This window comes from Euprymna scolopes, chromosome 4 (assembly GCF_053919585.1).
Source record: "Euprymna scolopes isolate OS-2025 chromosome 4, ASM5391958v1, whole genome shotgun sequence".
NCBI classification, from domain to species: Eukaryota; Metazoa; Mollusca; class Cephalopoda; order Sepiida; family Sepiolidae; genus Euprymna; species Euprymna scolopes.
In genome coordinates, this window is record NC_136485.1 from 170,611,434 (window position 1) to 170,633,176 (window position 21,743).

A 21,743-nucleotide genomic window follows, 5' to 3' on the forward strand; every position below is an offset into this window, starting at 1 on the left:
ATTTGTATGTACATACTTAAAACAAAATGAAAATATCATATTCCAAAAATCATATAAATTGATCAAGTAGTTTAATTTTTTATAAAGAAAATCTTTTTTAAGCTATTAATGGGAATTTGTAGACATTACAATCTAAATCTCATAAGTTTGAATTAACATTGAGTCATCTCGCTTTGTTTTTAGATTTTTTTCAAAATAGTCAAGGCATTTACTCAACTACAACAATTGATAAAATTTGATTTATTTAAAAACAAAACTACTTAATCAAATTGTGATTTTTGGAATATGATAATTTCATTTTGTCATGGGTGGGTACATCATACAAATATTGTGAGGGGGGATATAGGAGGAATTCCGGACAAGAACCAATTTAAAAAAATAGCAACTTTCATTTGATTAATTATGTAATGAATCATTTTAAATAAGTTTTTTCAGAATTTAAAGAAAAAAGGTTGATATGTCATTTTACAAAAAAATTGTACATCTAAAACTGATGGAACTGTTGGCCTTTTGGTCAAGATCAAAGTGTAGTATCTGTTCTTCAGATGCTGCACTTCATTTTCTTGTTCTCTTTCGGATGAGGAGAAATTCTTCACGACTGAGACAATTTTTATTTTTGTACCTTTTCTCCATGTTAAAAAACGACCCTGGTGTCTAACTCTGTCCCGTGGGGAGGCATAGTAAATAGGTACAAAAATATTCCACAATTGACAACATTTTTTTTTTTTTTTTTTTTTTTTTTTCAAGGCAAAAAAAAGGCTGGAATGTTTTGCATCTATTTTTGTTGCACATCAAACATTCCATGTCGACGGTCGAAACGAGACAAGAATTTGTTAATTGATATTTGTTTGTTGCTATTTTCATGTTGCACACCCACATGTGTTTTTGATTTTTTTTTTTTTTTTTTTTTTTTTTTTTTCCAACATTAATTTTCTAGATTAGTTTTATCAACTTATCTATTCTCTTTCTAAATTGTTGATGCAAGTAAGTATATGGATAGAATGTTATTCATATATATATGTATATATATATATATGAATATATATATATATATATATATATATATATATATATATATATATATATTACATGTGTTTTTGAATTGTTTTAATTTTTTTTAGGATTGTTTGGTCATTAAAATATTAAACCAAATCCTTATAAAATCAATTATTCAGATCCATATTCAGCTTTTATGAAAAAGATACGAGTTTTCTTTAGAATTTCCACCTATATTAAAAAAAAACAAAAATAAAGAAAATTTTGTATGATGTATGTAAAACAAAAAATATCATATCCCAAAAATCATGTAAATTGATCAAGTAGTTTTATTTTTATAAAGAAAATCATTTTTAAGTGATTAATGGGAATTCATAGGCATTACAACATGAATCTAATAAGTATGAATTATTGAGTTATCTCCCTTTGATGATACAATTTTAATTTTTTTGTGACATGTATTTAGTGAAATATTGGTATTTTATTAATTTGCAATGAAGCGATTGATACAGTTTACATTTATCAAAAATTGATTTGATGTGTTGAATAATGAAAGTGATCAGTAAAAAATTTACATGACAGAAGACATAGAATATATTAGTAGGAAGGCATATACAGATGATAAAATATTTTTAAAATAATTATAATAATAATGACAATAATAAAACATTTTTAAAAAATGAAAAATGTAATCTAATTGAAACCGAATTTCTTAACAAAAATCGGGCAAACGCTAATAACTTTTTTCTGAACATTTTAGTATATCTTACTTTCACTTGTTTACTTTAAAAAGTAAGATAAACACCTTTTAGTAAATAAGTTTATAATTTTATATTGCAATTAAAATTATGATATAAATCTCAATAAATAAGTTAAAAGACTTTTTTCTTTTTCTTTTGTTTTCTTTTTTTTTTTGCACAATAAAAATAGTAACAGTAATAGATGTTTATTTATTTATTTATTTTTTCATGACATGATTTGTAAAAATAAGAAAATCAAGAATTGCAACTGTTAGAAATAAATTGAGCTAAAAAGAACCAGAAACAATCTTTTCACTCAAAATGATATCCATTATATTTAAAAAAAAAAAAAAAGAAAGAAAAAAAGGACCATGTTTATAAGATGAAAACAATCATTGGATTAGAAGACCATAAGAACAAATGATGAATTAATGAGATGTTCTTTTGAAAGTCAACATGCAAATTAACCCTAGAAGGTTGATCGTATACACATGATCAGTATATTAGAAAGCTTTTCATTTTTAAATGTATATTTTGGCATTTTCAATTCACTGTTAATGTGATAAACGGCCCAACTTTATAAATCACAATTATTTAAAATTCTTTTAGATTAAACTTCACTTTTATACGTATATAGATTTAATTTTGATATTTTTAAATACAAAAAAATTTAATTTTGATATTTTTAAATACAAAAAAATTTAATTTTGATATTTTTAAATTCAAAAAAATTTAATTTTGATATTTTTAAATTCAAAAAAATTTAATTTTGATATTTTTAAATTCAAATAAATTTAATTTTGATATTTTTAAATACAAAAAAATTTAATTTGGATATTTTTAAATACAAAAAAAATTATAAAATTAGTTTTTCCCTCCACCATGATTTTATAAATTCAAATAACTGAGGACAATTTTCCACAATTCTATTGATAAAATGAAGTCATTTTGAAAAATTAATTCTGGTGGTCTTTTTAATGATAATTACAGAATTTCTCAGTCCCCCCCCCCCAGTTTTATGAAAAAAGAAAATTTTATTTAAGTGGTGACTTTATTTTTTTCATATTTTTTAGCTTCTTGAGGAAAATCCAGATTCACCGATGTCATCTGTTTATGGGGCTGTCCACCTTCTGCGATTATTTGGTAAGCTGGATATATTGACCTTCTTTTATTTGTTTTGTTTATTTTTATTTCATTCGACGCCATTAAGTTTCTTATTTTCTGGTCCATTATGCCACTTGCATTTCTATTGCTAGATTTAAAAAAAATTTTTTTAATTGTTCAATTTTATTGAGGAATCTGTTTTTTATCTGAAATGATTTCTTGAGTTGATTCTTCAACCAGTGAAAAATTAATCAAGAAATTTTCTTTTTTTTTTTTTTTTTTTTTTTTTTTTTTTAATGACTAGATACTTTTTTTTATGAAGGGGGGGTGCATTTGCATGACTTGCAAAAGAAAAATGGAATCAATCGTTCTTCGCTTTATGCAATACTTTATTGGATGATGAACAAATATTTCAAACAGGATTTCTGAATTTGATGTTATTGAGATGATGATCGAATGGATAAAGACGTTGTTTAAAGGATAATCTAGAGTGCATTTACCAAGAGGCTGTAAGTTCAATACTTGGTGAAGGAAATTAGGGAAAAATTGATGGACATGATCTAAAAAAACAAAAGTAAATAAAATAAAAACATGGAATTCTGAATCAAACCGATCTGTGGGAGATTAAATAACGAGTTCCATCCACCATACATGTAAAAATCAGATATGATGATTCTTTTTACTTGTTTTGATCAAACTATTGTTCTCATCTTGAGTTTTATTTGTGCAACGTTTTAGTCAATCTTCGCCCTTCATCAGGCATGTTGGTTGCCATCTTGAAAAAAAAAGGAGAAAAGTTACTGGCCAGAACTTCAGAACTGTAATATGATGATTCGGTTTGAAAATCCAATGGCCAAAGTGTTTTAACAAACCAAGATGAGGAAATAAGTGACTTTCTTTTTTTTTTTTTTTTTTCAAATAACGAAAATGAACCAAGTGTTATTCTCAATGTTTCATGTAACCTCTGATCTTGTACAGGTGCGTCCTGTTGAACCTATGGCAGATAAATAATGCTAAATCAGTATTAATCAGTGAGTCCTCTGTGCATTGATAGTTCCATACTCTGTACGCGTGATACAATTATGAATTACTTCTATCCAGTCATGGTCCAGAATGGCAGCAAACAAACAGTTCCATTTGAAATTCCATACAAATTCTCAAATTAGATATAAAGATTCCAAAGTTCTACAAGACATACCTCAAGAAGGTCAGAGGTTATATTAACTGAAATATTCAGAGAATAACATTCAAGATAAAAAACTGGTCTGATTAATACAAATTAGTAATTTTCATCTAAAAAATTCTGATACTTTTTTTTTTTTTTAAACTCTTGTCCACCTCTAACAAGGCATACCACCACTTGGACATAAGGAGCGACTATTTGGGACCATGCATAGGAAAGATTAACAAGATATTGGTTTACGTTACATTTAAACTTTTGCATATCAGTACAGTCAGGGTAGCAGGAAGGGAATTCCAAAGTCTAGCTTGATGAGAGAAGAAGCTGATGTCAAAAACAATTCTTTTAGTTGTCTTTTTTTATTTTATTTATTTTTTAACTGAATCTTCAACTACTGGTAGTAATGATGAAATAATCAATATTTATTGATTTTAAACTACCAGTAAAATTAAAATCTATAGATCACCTCAACACACAAGTGTATTTTTATGGTTGAGAAAATATTTGTACATTTAAAAACTCTATAGTTAAATATTTATAGATTTATAAAGAATCAGAATCGGTAATTGTATTGGAATTATCCTATCACTAATATATACATTAATTCATCCACAAACTATTTCAATGTATTAAGAAAGCTCTTTAGTATAACTAAACAAGCAGGTGCCTCAAGCCAGGATTGAAACTCAACCAAGTAGACTACAGTCTGCATTCCTAACCACTTAACTATCATTCAGCACCTGCTGAGTGTAAGCGAAATTGCAATGTAAACATTGTCAATTGCCTGTGAGCTCTATTTGTTTACATAAAGTACAATGCATAAGTTGATAGCAATTAGTAATTTCACTTACCAGACAGCTCATGTGGGGGGGGGGGCATATTTTACAACTCCACAGACATTCACTCTATCACACTTGTTCAGTGTGGCTAGACAAGCAAGTTCCTCAAGCTGGAATTGAAACTTGGCTATCTCAATGAGAGTTGGTGTTCCTAACCACCTTGATGTCATTCGTCGCTCGATTAAATTGGATAAAACATCCGACAGTTTAAATCTTTCAAAAAAATTAATTCTTTATTGATTTTGTCTTTTCTGACATTTATTTTAATCAGTAATCTCATTCTAATGTTTAACAAAATCTAAAAATTCCCACATATGATATAATACACATCAAATTTTCTTAAATATTTCTTTAGATAGATCCCCAAAAATGTCTTGTGAATTCATCCACTTTATTCATACATTTACATTAGATCTATTTTAGTGTTTGTCAAGAATTCTCTTATATTAAAAAAAAAAAAAACAACTAAGAGATCAGTATGATGTACCTATCCAGTATATCGTCATTTTCATAACAATCAAACAATTTTCATAGCAATAAAACAATTTTCATAGCAATCAAACAACTTTCTTTGATATTCGTTTTTGTAAAAGAAAAAAAACATTTTTCCAAAATGTTTGCTTTTGATTATAACTCAAATAACTTGTTCTGTTCTTGTCCAGAATTCTTCCTACATTAAAAAGCAAAAAGAAAAAGTGAAATGATGTATGTACTCATAACGAAATAAAAGCATCATATTCCAAAATTCACATAAATTGATTAAGTAGTTTTATTTTTATTGAAAAAAAAATCATTTTTTGCGATTAATAAAAATTTGTATACATTACAATATAAATCTCGTAAGGATTAATTATTGTTCAGTTATCGCCCTTTGTTTTCTGAGATTTTTTTTTTTTTTTAAATGGAGAATGTCCCTCTTTGGATACTCGTAAAGTTTGATTTTTTTATTTAACAATTAAACTTCTAAAACAGTTTATATAATTTTTGGAGTATGATAGTTTCTTTTTGTCACAAGTACATACATTATATAAATTTTTGTTTAAAAATTTGAATAAACAGACAAAATGTTTTTGAAACCACGTTAAGATGCAAATATTTTTTATTAACTGAACTTTTTTCTTATTAATTTTGGATAATGAAATATCCATCATCAGAGAAGGAAAGAATTTTTTGTTTTCATAAATAAAATGTCCTCGACTCGTGTTATATCGAGGTCTTGTGTAAATGATGTAGTATGGAAAAAATGACTTTACTTTGAACATTCTTAGGCACGTGATCGTGCTAGAGTAATGAGAAGAATTGACAACATCTTCGTAGCATCTTGATGAAAATTAAAAAGTTTTGAATAAACATCATCATCTGCACAGATCCTCAGTATAACAACACGAGCCAAAGACATTTTGATAAAATATTTGCATCTTAACGTGGTTTCAAAGACATTTTTTCTGTTTACTCAAAATTTATAATTTACTTACAGGTGCTTCTAAGAATTTTTTTGACAATTCTCATCAAATTTTTCTTATTTTATTTTTTAATATAAGCATTTAAATGAAAAAAGGGTTTCTAGTGATTTGTTTTCACTACAGAACTAAGACAGTAAACTAAAAATATTTCAACATGTTAAGATTAAATAATTGGATGCTTGTGCAGTATAATTACTTTTTAAAACTCCATCTTAGTTAAAACCACTATTACAAACATGTCATAAGAAATTTGTAAAAATTAGCAAAAATGATTGAATAGAACATCTACTACAACTATATTTTACAAAAAAAAATCATTATTGGTTCATCATTTTCTATTACAATAATTTTGTTGAAATCATAGACTGAAGTTACCTCCCCTAGATTTTAAGAACTCTTTCACATTAATCAATAAAACTTAAATCTATAATATAAATCTCACCTGTCTGTTTAAATGTGTATACGTTTGTATGTCTGCCTTAAACTTTCGACATAGGCAACAGATTTTCACGAGCTCAGTATCCTTTTGAAGCTCAACCCTTTGGACGACAAATATCGAAAAATTGGCCCAAAATATTAATTCCTTCACCCTCAACTGGGCACTTTTCTACAGGGGGGGGGGTCGTTTTTTTTCGCTGACATTTCTGGCAAGTCATTCAACCCTCACGTCAACAACGTCGCATAAAAAATGTTATTTTGACCGCCCTTGACATCACAATTGCGGTAGGCACATTGATAATCGATAAGACCGTTTTTTTTGGGGGGGGGGGTTACCTCTTTTTCCTCTGGCGCTTACTACTCCTACTTTTTTTTTTGCGCTTGCAATTTTCCTTTTTTGTTTTCTTTTTTTTTTTTTTTTTTTTTTTTTTTTTGGCTCAAGCAACGCCCTTACACACACCCACTTTCTTTTCCGCCTTCGCTTCACGGGTTGAAGCCTGCCTACTACAACTTTTTTTTTTGCTCAACACACACCTGCAAACACTCAGGCAACACCAGGCACCCAGGCTATTAATTCAATAAAATTCATTTTTATTTGTAATTATTTTTCTACTCAATCATTTTTCATAATTTTTGGAATTTATACTAATTTCAACATGACAAGTAAGTACATATAATTTTTACTTAAAATGCATTTATTTGAAATAAAATATTGCACAAGCGCCAATAATTGTTAAATCCTTCCTATTTAAGTTCTAAACATTAACTTATAATCAATTTTTATCTCGTTACATGACTGAATCAACCTTACCCGACAGTTACAACACAACTAAGTAACCTTCTAAAACAAATCATGGTTAACTTAGCATGTGCTTAAAGTTATTTCGTACAAATGAAAAGCCAAGAATAATGGTAACAACTTAATATCTTTCAAAATAATCCCACCACCTCCACATACGCCTTCGAAAGGATGACATTAGGAGGGGCTTTTTTTCTTTAATAGAAATCCAGAATTGTTAAGTATAATAAATTATAAGTTGAAATTGTTGTTTCCGTTATGTTCAGATGCCAGCCAAGAAAGAAAGTATTCAGACGACACTGTCATCCTTGACACCCTCCCCCCAAAGAAAAACAACATCCATAGAGTCCCTGCATTGGCAGCTTATGTAACATTTTTTTCCTTTGCTGAAGCCTATCTTATTTTATTTATTTGTTTTCTTTTCCAGTGAAAATCGGTGGAATGCTTGCGTATACGTCACTTGACGAAAAAAGTATTCAACTCTTGCTTACACATTTTCATGATTTCCTTCGGTAAGTTTTTTTACATTCAATTCTGATTTCAATCAAATCTGCTCGATTATGTTGCATCATCAGAAAAAGTTGAACATGTTGCAATTATTGGTTCAGTTTTATCTTCATTGCTGAAAGTTAGTCAAGGTAGACGTTGATTAGTTTCTTGCATTTTAATTATTTTGCTTACCGTCACTATTAACAGTAAATTGCTTTTCAAATATGAAAAACTTAAAATCTAAATATGCCGCAACAGAGTAAGTATAAAAGTCATTCCTAAAATAAAGCCTTCTATTTTTCATTTTTACTCAAAAAGTTAAGCTATGAAGACGGGAGTGGTACAATTAAAACGAGAATTTATTTTTCTACATAGTCCCCACCATTCTCAGTGCACTTTTGCCAAAAATTCAATGATGCACTTCTGGCACACATCCGTGACAAGGGTTGCTTTCTTAGTCAACAGAGATGAAACTTTCAGTTTATGAATTCATAAGTTCAGTCTTCATAAGAGTGCAATTTGCAATCCCCCCTGATCCATTCGGGCGGGATGAAAAACAAAATAGGAGGCATTACTTTTCGAATTTTTCTAAGATTGTTTTTGACCAATTGGAATTCATTATTGAGATTATGAGATTTATTAATTTATTGCAGATTATTATCCTCATCTTTTTTAATTGTTGTTTCACGTCGTTTTGGCCAACTATTCCTCTGGCCTTCGTCAAGTGGTAACCGCGACGGATAAGAACTTGGAATCTTCTAACGGCATCCTCAACAATTACTGCTTTCCATAGTTGTTGTCGTCTCACCACGTTTTTGGCCAACTAAGCCTCTGGCCAGCTTTAGGTAGGATTGAAACTGCTATCTTCAGACAATCATCATCTGGAACTGTAGAGATTCAACGTCTCTATACACTGCACCACGGACCCTGAGGGGCGATGAAGGTTGGATATTTTGGTCTTAAACAACAATTAAAAAAGATGAGGATAATAGTCCGCAATAAGTAAATGAATAAATAATAGTCATTTCAATAATGAATTCCAATTAAATAATATATATACTATTCTGTACGAACCCGACCATAGAAGATCAGATAATAAATAAACGTGGATTTATAAGACCAAAAAATGCAACCTTGATCGCCCTTCGGGGCCCGTGGCACAGTGGATAGAGACGTTGAATCTCTACGGTTCCAGGTGAGCATTGTCTGAAGATGGCGGCTTCAATCCTACCCAAAGCCAGCCAACAACATGGTGAGACAACAACAACTATGGAAAGCAGTAATTGCTGAGGATGCAGTTAGGAGATTCAGAGTTCTTATCCCGTCGCGATTACCACCTGACAAAGGCCAGAGGAATAGTTGGCCGAAATGTCGTGAAAGAACAACTAAAAAAGATGAGGATGATAGTCCGAAATAAATAAATTTCCCAATGGTACTGCCTTTAAAATAATTTATCTCACTAATAATAATGACTACTGAAGATGACTTTAGTAATTTTGTCAACTGAAGAGTTTGATCATCCTCCTTGTATTCAAACTATGTTGGATAGCTTTAATAAATCAACATCTCAAACACTCTATCTCTCGTCATTTATTCCTCTTTCCCTGAGGTCAACTTTTATTGCTTCCTCCCATGTTTTCTTTGACGGTTCCCTATAAACTGAACCTGATACCTCTGTAACAATATAAGGAAATTGTCGGGAACTTATTAATCCATCATGTAGAACAAATTATAATTCTATGATTAGGATGGATGTTATCAAGTCTCAGAAAAAAAATAATTTAAAAAAATTATTTTTTTCATTTAATACAAAAATTATACAGCATTTCTCAGGTTTCTCAAATTTTCAAATTTGAGATTACTTGTATTGATCGGACTATTGTTCTCATCTTGAGTGATATTTGTGCAATGTTCCAGTCAGATATGCCTTGACTGAAACGTTGCACAAATAAAACTCAAGATAATAATAATAATCAGATCTAAACAAGTAATATAAACAATCAGTCCTCGTCTCAAAAATTTGAACTTTAATTTCAAATTTAACTTAAAAAATACTTTGATTACGAATGATATATACAAGGATCATTCCAAAAGTAATGCTACCTATTTTTATTCCGTCCAAATGGATCAGAAGGGATTGCAAATTGTATTTGTTATGTTAACTGAACTTGTGCATTCATGACCTGAAAGTTTCATTTTTCTGTTGCAGATATTGACAGTGTAAGACTCTAATAAAGCAAACCTGTCATGGATGTGCAACACAAGCAGAAATGCATCATTTAATTTCTCCATGCAGAAAAACTGATCAACATTCATCAGTGTTTGTTGAATGTTTACAATGGAGATGGGTTTGTTAATTTCAGAGTGACAAAAGAAATGTGAGTGAAAAAGCAAGCTCCAAACTTTTATGACCGAGGCATGAAAAGAGGCTTGCAAAAATGCATTGAGAATGGTGTTGACTATGTAGAAAAATAAATTCTATAGCACAAAAGGTCGTTCATTTTAATGGTACGACCTCCATCTTCATAAGTTAAAAAAAAAAATAAATAAATATGAGGTCTTACTTTTTGGAACAACTATTTAAAGATTTACTAATTCACCAGATTAGAAGAAACAACCAATATTATTAAGAGATTCTAGCAGTGCTATAGTCTAGGACTCATGAAAAGATTAGAAAAAAAGCTAAACGGCACATACACCCATATGTTACGAACAGTCTTAAATATATCTTGGCAAGATCATCCCACAAAGCAGCAACTTTATGGTTTTATAATGATTACCCCCTTCCTGATTTCTAAAGGCCCGTACTGTGATTGTATGAAGAATTTAGTCATGAAATTTGGTAACCAATCAGAAGAGGTGTTAATCTTAATACTGTCAAGTGTCCGAAATATTTTTGACCATTTCTTTTTTTGTCGTGTTAAAAATAAGACTTTAATATAACGAGTATCAAACATTTTGAAAAATATTTCTTCGGACACCCACTAATAAGTAAATCAATCTTTTTACTATCTTTATCAATTAATAGTATTATTGTATGTTGAGTAGGACCGTGGTAATTGATAATAATTTAAAAGGACCTACCAAAAAAAAAAAACGTTTCTATTTCTCGAGTTTGGTCAAATTAAGTTAGCATTAGTAGCAGCAGCTGTAGTATTAGCAATAGCACGGTGTAAGCAATACGCGTTCTTTAATTTTATTCAAAAATGAATTAAGAAAAAAATGAAAATATGAATATAAATGTTCTTACATGTTTAATTAGAGCTATTTTGTTATCAGAATAACATTAGTTTAGAACTATTCGGTTTTCAGAATATATAATAACAATCCCAACCAATTCGGCATTATGAATCCGTTGCAATTCCTCACATTTCTGGCCAAATTTAAAAACATGGTTTAAAAAAAAAAAAACTTTTGTAGATATATAGCTTGCATGCACTTTTATTTATTGCATTAGTTTTGAACAGCGAATTAAAACAATGTTTTACTGCGAACAGCCACAAATGTTTTTTTTTTTCAAAATCAAAATAAGTATCAAGATCTCATTTGTATTACTATGCACATCGATTCAAAAATCAAATATATAACAAATAAATGTTATCAAAGGCAAGATAAGTTACTTTTCTACCTAACTGGATATTTTTTTAGTGTTTTTATTTAATGTAACATGTTTATTCAGCTCAAAAAACATAGTGTTTACCGATGTATTGGAAAATTTAAAATGGCGTCCAGCCTGACTCTCTCTTTGACATGGTAAGTTTGAGAAAAGGAGTTAAAAATAAAAAACTATACAAAATACTGTTAAAAACCCACCGGATATATGTCAGCCTATGTCATGGCAACATATATTGAGCAAGTTCTAACAGTATTTTGTCTAGTTTTTTATTTCTAACTCTTTTCCCCAAACTTACAGTTTCAAGAGAGTCGGGCGCCATTTTAAATTTTCCAATACATTGGTAAACACTGTTTTTCGAGCTGAATAAACATGTTACATTAAATAAAAACACTAAAAAATTATCCAGTTAGGTAGAAAAGTAACTTATCTTGATATCTTTGATAACATTTATAGTAATACAAATCCTCAAAATCTATATCAATATTGTTGAAATTTTAAAAGCAGTTAGAAAACACATCAAACTACAATTAGGAAGATTTTTATTTCATTATTTTTGTCTCTTTGTCCTAATTTTTGTAAAGTTTCACATCCTTATTTACATAAGTTTACATATTTAATAGTAATGTGATATTCCAAATTTAATCCATAACATTTTCAAAAGCCAATAATTATGAACCACTAACAGTAAATATGAGTGATGAACGTTTGGTTTTGAAAAAAAGCTCTCTTAACCTCACCTCTAACCCCAGTTATGAGTGGCAAGTCTCCTCCTAAAACACTCTCTAACCCTAACAATAACCCTAACAATAACCCTAAGTTCGAGTGGCAAGCCACCCCAACAAAATACCTCTGTAAGCCACATACAAGCGTTTAAAACAAACAAAAAATAGATCCTTCCTTAAAGAAAAATACACGATTTATCTCCCATATCCTAAAATGCTAGAATGGCCTGGAAATGGTGAATTATTTTACATTAAATTTTTGTGAAACTAACCCCCCTCTAATATTGTTTTTGCTGTTTTTGTTTCTGTCAAGTCTTCAGTATGTTCACACATAATTTTCCTTAGCCCTACAATTAATTCAAAGTCCGAATGGCAATCCTCCCCATATTCTCATTGCATAGAAACCCTCTTAAAACCACACATAATCGTCTTAAAAAATAAAACAAAAAGCATACAGGATTTATCTCCCATAGAAAAAAAACAGTTAACTGCCCTAAAATGCTGTAATGAGGAATTATTTTACATGAAATTCTAAAATAATTTGTTTATCTTTCATTAAAGTTTTTCATGGCATTTCATACATAATTGCCTAAAAAGGTAGAATCACATTTTGGAGGGGTGGTCAGAAGGGGTTGGGTGGGGTTAAACAGAAGGTGTTAATCTACAATAATATCAAAGAAATATTGCAATATATTCATTTTTAAATGGTCCTATGTTTAGATTTATGTTTTTTGTACATAAAGCACATTACAATTCAACTTTGAGTTCTCCAACTTTCTGTTTATGAATATATGGCATTTTTAAGGAATTGCAGCATATTTATGCACATTTATTGCAGATTATTTGAAAACCATGAACTTTTGGAGATTTTCAGTTGCATATTATGATTCCTTGTACAAAATTACATTTATATGATAAATTTCATTGCTTAATCTTGTGTTTTAAGAAAGATATGATATTTTGACTGAAAAAGTAGTGTAAAAAATGTGACGAAACGCATATGGTCTTAAAGAGGGGAAAATATCCAAACGTGTGAGGCACAAAAATAGTCATAACTTCCTTAATTTTAATCAGATTTTAAAAATTTAAAAAGATTCTTTCTTAGCTCATCAAGCTCTTTCTATGTATACCAATATTGAAATATTTTAAGCTATTTCAATTTTTTCATGTGTATTGCTATTTCCTATGTCCGCCATCTTTAAATGTCTCTCACATGATTCCAGACCAGCATCATTGTAAATACAACATAGCAACTCTAATCCTTTTATTAGAGAAAATATTATCTGAATTATTGCACTAATCGTTATTAAGATGTATCCGAGCTCCTTTCACTCGAGACCTTCACTTTTTCTCAAATCAAGTCGGAGAAAGAAACCGGTTCTTATCTAGGATCTCCTCTATATTAAAAAAAAAAGAAGAATAAAAAAAAAATCTGTACGAGGTTCCTTCAATAAGTTTCTAAACTTTTTTTGTATGGGCACTTTTATTGATTACACTCATAAGACTAGTCTCCTTCAAAGTAATCTTCTCCACCTGCAATGCAATTATTGTACCAACAACTTTTGGAAGGCCTCATGGAAGTCCTTTTGTGTGAGCATGTCAATAACCCTCGTCACAACCTATTTCATCTCTTCAATTGTCTCATAACGACAGCCTCTAAGGTTTTCCATGAGCTTAGGGAATAACCAAAAGTCACAGGGAGCAAGGTCTGGACAATAGGGAGGGTGATGAACTGTCTTGATGGCCATCTTGGTCAAATAGTCTGATCTTCTGTGAGCACTCTTGGGACAAACTTTGCGCAAATCTTTCGCATCTTCAGTTCCTCACAGATAATTTTGTGGACAATTCCCACACTGACATCAAACTGTGCACTTATTCTCGCTATAGACACATGGAGATTCTTATCCATGAAATGCTTTATTTGGCCAATTAACTCTGGTATTCTGACTTCCTTACTCCTTCCACACCTCTTATCATCACTCACAGACTTCCTGCCTTCCTTGAATCTCTTATGCCACACAAAAACTGATGATCAATTCATATAAGATGGTCTAAAAGCAGTCTGATGTATTCTATACGTTTCTGTGGAATTTTTTCCAAGTTTAAAACAGAATTTTATTGCATATCATTCTTCTAAAGTGTCTTCACGTTTAGAATGTATTTTTGAAATTCACCAGCTGTGACAATCAGGCTTTAGTAGGGTGTATTCCAATTTCTGCTGTAGCTGTTCATTTGAACTTGAATTCATAAAAATTAGTCTGTCATTTCATAAGATGTGTAGATATACTGAATTTTCAAGAGTTTGCGACAATTTTAAATGTTTGTACAAAAAAGTCTGGAAACTTATAGAAGGTACCTTGTACATACCATGATGAAATAAAAAAAATATCATATTCCAAAAATTAAGTAAATTGATCAAGTAGTTTTATGTTTGATTCAGAAAATCAAATTTTATGAGTAATTGAAGAGTGGCTGTTTTGTCTGCTAAAACAATTTTTAAAAAAGGGGGGGGGGATAATTGAACAATAATTCAAATTTGCGAGATTTTTGTTTTAATGCCTATGAATTCTCATTAATTGCTTAAAAATGATTTTCTTTAGAAAAATAACTTGGTCAATTTACGTAATTTTTGTTAAATGATATTTTCATTTTGTCACGGTATGTACCTCATACAGATTTTTTTATTTATTTTTATTTATTTATTTATTTATTTAATATAAAGAAAATTCTGGACAAAAACCAAAATGTTTTCCGAATCGTGGCACTAATTGTTACTATGGTGCTCCTTTCACTTGAAATCTCTGTCCCCTTAATTTCACCCAAAGAGAACATTTAGGTCTCCCACTTTTTTGTTGTGATATCACAGTCACACAAAGCTCATTGTGTGGTTGCTGCTAAGGTGCTGCTTCAAACCATGATTGCCTGACAGACGGATCCTGTTATATAGAAGATTGGATGCATCTAAAGATTTATCAAAAGAAATCCGATGACCAAATAATCCGGATATTTTTTTGTATCCGATTTTTTTTTAAATACTTATGCCAAGCCCTTAGAATTTCCTTTTTTTATGTCATGTGTAAAAAAACATCCTGTTTTGCTCATTTCAAAGATGAACTCGGTCGATGTTTCTAAAAGACAAGTTTGAATTTTACTGAATCTGAGAATATCTGGAGTGCTTTTCTATCTTTTTTTTTTTTTTTCTTTCTATTCTTATTTATTTATTTACTTATTTATTTTCTAAACTTGAAATGAACAAATCTTATTTTATTATTTTGATTCTTATCTCAATATTTCGACTGCTGCACCCAGTAGGATATATATCAGCGCCTTTCAAGCAATGTACAACCGAGGAGCCAAGCACTTTGGAGTAAGAGCAAATTTATTTATGCTGGACATCTTTTTTCTGACTTCACAACTTTTCTTTAATTTATTTTTAAAATTAATTTCTCTAAGTTTTGTTTATTATTAAAAAAATATTGAATTCAAAGCCATAAAAAAATATTGTAATACAATTTAAAAACAAAACAGATTTTAGAACGAACGGCCTGCATATAGCTTTAAAAATCTTGTTGATGTATGATTTTAATCGAATAAAATGTGCAAAAAAATAACAAGAGTCCATTCTCTCTCAAGGGAGGTTAATAAGTGTAACCTTATTTGGAGTTTTCCTAATTTTAAAAGATTTTAAAAACCTCTATGGTTTTATTTCATTTCCAAAGCCAACAGAATAAGAGCCATTTTTGACTGATATTCTATGCAGTTCTAGGAGGTTTGCGCTCTAAATCTGTTTCTGTCCATTTTTTGGGTGGAGTAAGTTTATTGCTTACTCTTTGGGAATGCAGATGAGGCTCCTATTTACTTGTCTCCTCATGAGGGAAGAGTTAGACACAAGGTCGGTTTTTAATGTGGGGAAAATCCAACTCCCCAAAAAGGGGCACTCTGGATAGGAACAAAAATTAAAATTGCCTTTATCTAGAAGGGTTTCTCCTCCGTTGATCAAGGTCAGAAAAGGTAAAGTATAGTATCAGAACAAATAATACACTTTGCTCCTGGCCAAAAGGCCAAAGACAGAATGCAGATGGGGCTGCCCAGGCAATTTTAAATCGACCAGAGTTCTTCATTTTCAGGAGTGCTGGCTTGACTCTCCCCCACCATCCAACCTGCAATGAGAAAAAAGTAAATGATACCGTCTAAGACATTTAGGTACCTCCAATGCGCGCTATAGTTTTTAACCCCCCCCCTCCCCGTATGTAACACGATGTAACTGTAATTTAATTTAATATTCTCATCCTAACTTTTTTACTATTTAAAAAAAGTTTCAAATAAACTGCTAATATATTTATTTTTCATTTTTACAGCATACAAAAATAATGAAAATGCAAGACATTGTTTACATTATCAACGCTTTAAAACAACGTTCCTATGTAGTGATGTTTTTGAAGCCGTAGACATACCCATGTTTTAAAAACCTAGCAAAAATCAAATAATCATCATATTTTCCTGAAATTTTCAATATTCATTATGAAATAAACTTACATAATAAAAGTAGGTTTCATTAAATATATTAGAGAAAATATTTTTTAGGTGTTCTACCCCCAACCCCATATTTTCTATTACAAAAACTAAACAAAATAAATCTAAGTCGATAAAAATTTCAACATTTTTTAAAGCTGAAAAGCTCAAATAATCAAATAGTTATTTTTATATATATACTAATATACCCGGCGTTGCCCTGGTTTTTAGAGGCGTGTGTGGTTGGGGGGGGGGGTAAAATAAAAACAAAGCCAAGTCATACCCCTGTTAAAATATTATAAAAACAAACAATGTTAAAACTATTTTTAAAAAATCGGATAAAAAAGAAAACAAATAAAAAATGAACGTGATGCAATATGAACGGTTCGGCGGTGCCCGTGTGTTTGAAAAATCCAAAATAAAAAGGGGGGGGGCTCGAACTCGAATCATTGAGGCGAAAGCGCAAAAAAAAAAACGAAAAAAAAATGTGATGAATTAACTTAAAAGTGAATTGGGTCAAATATCAATTCCGCAGTGAAGTTTGTTTTGGTTTAGTTTCAGTAATCACATCACACTCGAATTCTAAATGAATTTTTTTGTTTTCTCAAATTCTAAATGAATTTATTTGTTTTAATTTTAATTTAAGTGTAATGCAAGTGAATTCACGATATCATTCAGTTGTAATGTTTGTATAAAAATAAATGTTGAGTTGAGAGTACTAATAAATAAAGGTCATAGTTAGATTTCACGGTTGATGATGAATGCTTTATATGAACACTGTAAATAGTTAGGTGAAAGTAGAGAAAAGTTTGTTTTTTTTTCTAGAGAATGTACAAATTAATTTTTTGTCAACATATGTTAAGAAAATAAACAGAAAAAAAATACTCCCATCATTAATTAATTAATTAATTATGCAAAAAAATAGATAAAATGTTGATTTAGTGTTTCAACATTTAAACAACGCTCGGTTGAATCTGGTGGAATGGAATGGGGGGGGGGTCAAATTCTGCACCATTCTTTTTAATTTCGTCTTGTATTCAATTTTGGGAGTGGGCTACCAGCGATTGCAAAGTAACAACTGTAACGAAAATGCGAAAAATTTAACAGCAAAATAATTTTAATAAGTGCTCAATCAATTCCTCTTATTTGTTCGGTTGTTGTAAAAATGGAAGGGAAACTTAAATCTCGCTCAGTCGTAATTTTTTTTTAATTGTTAAATTATGCCCCCTCCCCCACAACGAATATAATCCAAAGAATAACGGTGCTTCTACAGTTTATTGCCGAAATTTGTAGACACCATTTTATTTCACGCACCTGCTGTGCAAATCCTGGTTAGACTATGGCCGAAGCATGAAATAAATAACTCAACCTTTAAAGTGTAGAACGATTGCCGTTAAATAAATAAATAAGAAAGCAACCCACTTCCCCATTAAAAAAAAGAAAAAAACAATCATTGAAAATAATTGGTTGTTGACCTTTCCAAGTTGCTTTAAATCAAAATAACGTTTTCAATTATTTATTTGTTGGAGAAAAAAAAAAAAAAAAAAAAAGAAAACTATTTTATACAAATCCAATGTTGCTTTCATTACGAAATTGTTTTCTGAAACTTCTTTTTCCAACTATATAGTTGCTTTAATTTTCCAAAAAACTTTTCGTAAAATTTATTTGTCCAAGAAAGAAAGAAACTATTTTATAAAAATCCGATGTTGCTTTCATTACGAAATTGTTTATTGAAATTATCATTTTTTTTTTACGCAAATTTTTCATTAAATGGTTTTCCAATTATATTTTGATAAAATTTTATACAATAAATGTTTTTGGTTTGTTTTGGTTATCAAATGGCGCTCGCCCATATTAAACCCTGATGAATATGTCATGTGATTGTTTTTAATAATCAAAAATGTTCCATGTAAAACTTTCCTTTTCTCATTAATTAAAGCGAAACATGTCCAATTAAACTGGTCTTGGAATAGACACCCCAAACATCGCCCTGTTAAGAAAGACTTTTGGAATAGACAACCTGTAATCGTGTCAGCATACCTAGAAACCTATCGAAGTTGACTTGTGGAATGTGAACGATGGTTTTGCTGTAATGTAATAATGTATCGGCATATTATTCTATGCTCCATTCACACTAATTAATTTAGGTGACTAAAATAGGAATTTGAAGATTAAGAACCAAACATAATTTCCCTCGGGGGGAAAAAAGTGTATGTACACGTGAGGGAAAGAAAATGATGAGAATTTTTTTCAGTGCGAGCTTACCAATTCAGTTAATTTTTGAAGTTAAGTGAATGCATTGGTAAAATCTATGTCGAGATAAATATTAGCATTCTTTGTATAAATCAAAGAAAATGAGTAAAGTCAACTAATGAAGTAAATATTACCAAAAAGAAAAACCTTGTTTGTGCAAAAAATAGCGTCAGTAGTGGAATTCATTTTCGTATGAGTTATATCCTAACAATGTTTAGAACCGCAATGCAATCTGGAAAAATGGGAACATCATACGAAACACAGTAAACCAGAACGTCGGTTTTTCGAGATGCATTGTTTATATTTTTAAATGTAGTAATTCTCGGTGTAAGTTGCCGAATATGTTAAAGCCAACATAAATTGATTTGTTACTAAGCGAGATTGATTTGTTCGTAGTCGCTGTAAGTGAAAAATTGACATCTTACATTTTGTAATGCGTTAATCGGAAAATTAATATGTAAATCAGTAATCGAAAAATAGTAAACAGAAAAAGAAACCAGCGAACGAAACGGAATATAAAGGAAATGATATATGTTAATGAGGAAAAAAAGAAAGGGAGAGAAACGTTTTTTTTTATGTAACTACAAAACCCCTAACCGGTGTGTGTTTGTAGTAGTTCCTCGTGAACGACAAAGCGACGGTGTAAATGGGGAGCAGGCTGAGGAGGAATTAAATGGAGAGAAAAGATTTTACAACTTCCATTGATTCTTACAGGTTTTGGCAGTGACCTCTCACCAGAAAAAATATAGGAACATATGAGTATCGAGCAAGTGTAGAGGTAATAGGCCTATAGCACACCTCAGATATTGTGCTGCAGTTTGTGCATATTACATTTGCATGAAATGTCTTGATTTTTAATCCTATTAAGGTCAAACTCAGAAGGGAAAAAAATGACTTCATTATATATATATATATATATATATATACTAGAAAAGTACCCGTCGTTGACTGGGTTCAAGAACAGCCTACAGAAAATGGACTCTGATTTATGAAAGTATGATAGGTTATGAAAAGGAAGGGTTGTAAATTTGGGTTGAATTTGGGGGTATCAAAACCAAAGCAAAATATGATAAAAGTAAAAATAAAATAGATAAACCCCATAATTTATTATACCATACCTGTTCACACTGAAACACTTATCACAATATTCTGTGGATCTATATTAAAAAAAACTTGTTAAACTTTGTGACATATTTCCATTCTATGGAGGTCAGGTGCGAACGAAGACCCCATAATTTTATTATACCATATTTCTTCAAACTGAAACATAATTATCAAAGTATACTTACGCAGATAGATATAAAAAGTTTTTATTAAAGTTTGTGCCTATTTCCATTCTATGGAGGCCAGGCGCGAACGCACAATTTTATTATACCATCCCTATTTAAGTTAAAACATACTTATATCAAAGTATTATTATGTACATCTATATCAAAAACACTTGTAAACGTTTTTTTTTTAATTTTAAATTTTTTATTTTCATACTTTGCTGACCAGGCACATATGCAGACCCCACTATTTTAATGAACCACCGTTCTGCCAGATCAAACATACCCATTCCTGTGTCTCGATACATCTTCTATCATTATATGTAATCAGTTTTTTAAAATAGTCAACCATATAGGAGCCTATTCGTGACCACACACACACACACACACATTCAGCTTTATATTGTAGATATATATATATATAATCCTGTTATTTATTTCACTTACCTTAAAGTTGTAAATAACGACATGTTAAAAAAAATGAACACTTTTTCTTGATACTTTTTTTCTCGTTAATATAATTATTTGAATTACAACAAAAAAAAACAATTCTAAAAAAATAATTATTTCTAAAAAGCTTTAAATAATATTAAATTCAAATATTATGCAATATGATGTTTAAACAAAGATATTTTTGTAACAGGTTTCCAATAATAAAAAAGATCATTCATATAATAGAATGTATGACTCTTGAGATAATAAAAATTGCAAAAGCAAAATCGACTAAAATGATAGAGGGTGTTAATTGATTTTTGCGCCTTTTTCCAAAAAAGTATGGAGGCCTGTAAGCAACATTATCTTCAGATACATAAAGCCTCAACAGAAGACATTAAAATTAATTTTTCGTCTATGTAGTTCGTTAAAAAAAAAAAAATCTATTTGTTTTACAAAAGGTAAGTCTTATATTGTTTTTTATCCATTTTTTTTTATTGTAAATTTTATTTATTCATTGTATCGCCAATGCTCTTCCATAGAAGTTTTAACCAGATTATAGTAAACACACGAATTGATGACGTTGCTATTAATATGTAAGATAGTGATGTTTTACACAATGGTTTGGAGATGCCTAAAGGCATTAATACAAATTTTTATCCACCTGTAAAGTGATTATTAGTATCACCATGCAATCTCTTATTTGTAAAATTGTTATAGCAAAGAAAAACGAACAGTGATTCAAAGAATACTTGAATCTTATATTAATTAACAGTAGAATTTTTGTTTACTTTTTGTCAATAGAAAGGGAGGTCATTTATGAATATCAGGAATAAAAAAGGTCTAAGGATCGACCCCCTGAAGTCTACCTGCATGTATATATTGTTTTGAT

The 21,743-nt window shown here is 30.0% G+C and overlaps 1 protein-coding gene across 10 annotated transcripts in view; it reads left to right on the forward strand.

Moving 5' to 3' along the window:
- The window catches only part of LOC145270233 (mortality factor 4-like protein 1), a 139,114-nt gene that overhangs the window by 114,157 nt on the left and 3,214 nt on the right, over positions 1–21,743 (forward strand). For all 10 annotated transcript variants that reach the window (XM_080125870.1, XM_080125875.1, XM_080125884.1 and 7 more), the window contains 2 exons: positions 2,810–2,879; positions 7,987–8,071. In XM_080125870.1, the coding sequence (XP_079981996.1) occupies positions 2,810–2,879; positions 7,987–8,071 (155 nt within the window). The remainder of the gene's footprint in view (positions 1–2,809; positions 2,880–7,986; positions 8,072–21,743) is intronic.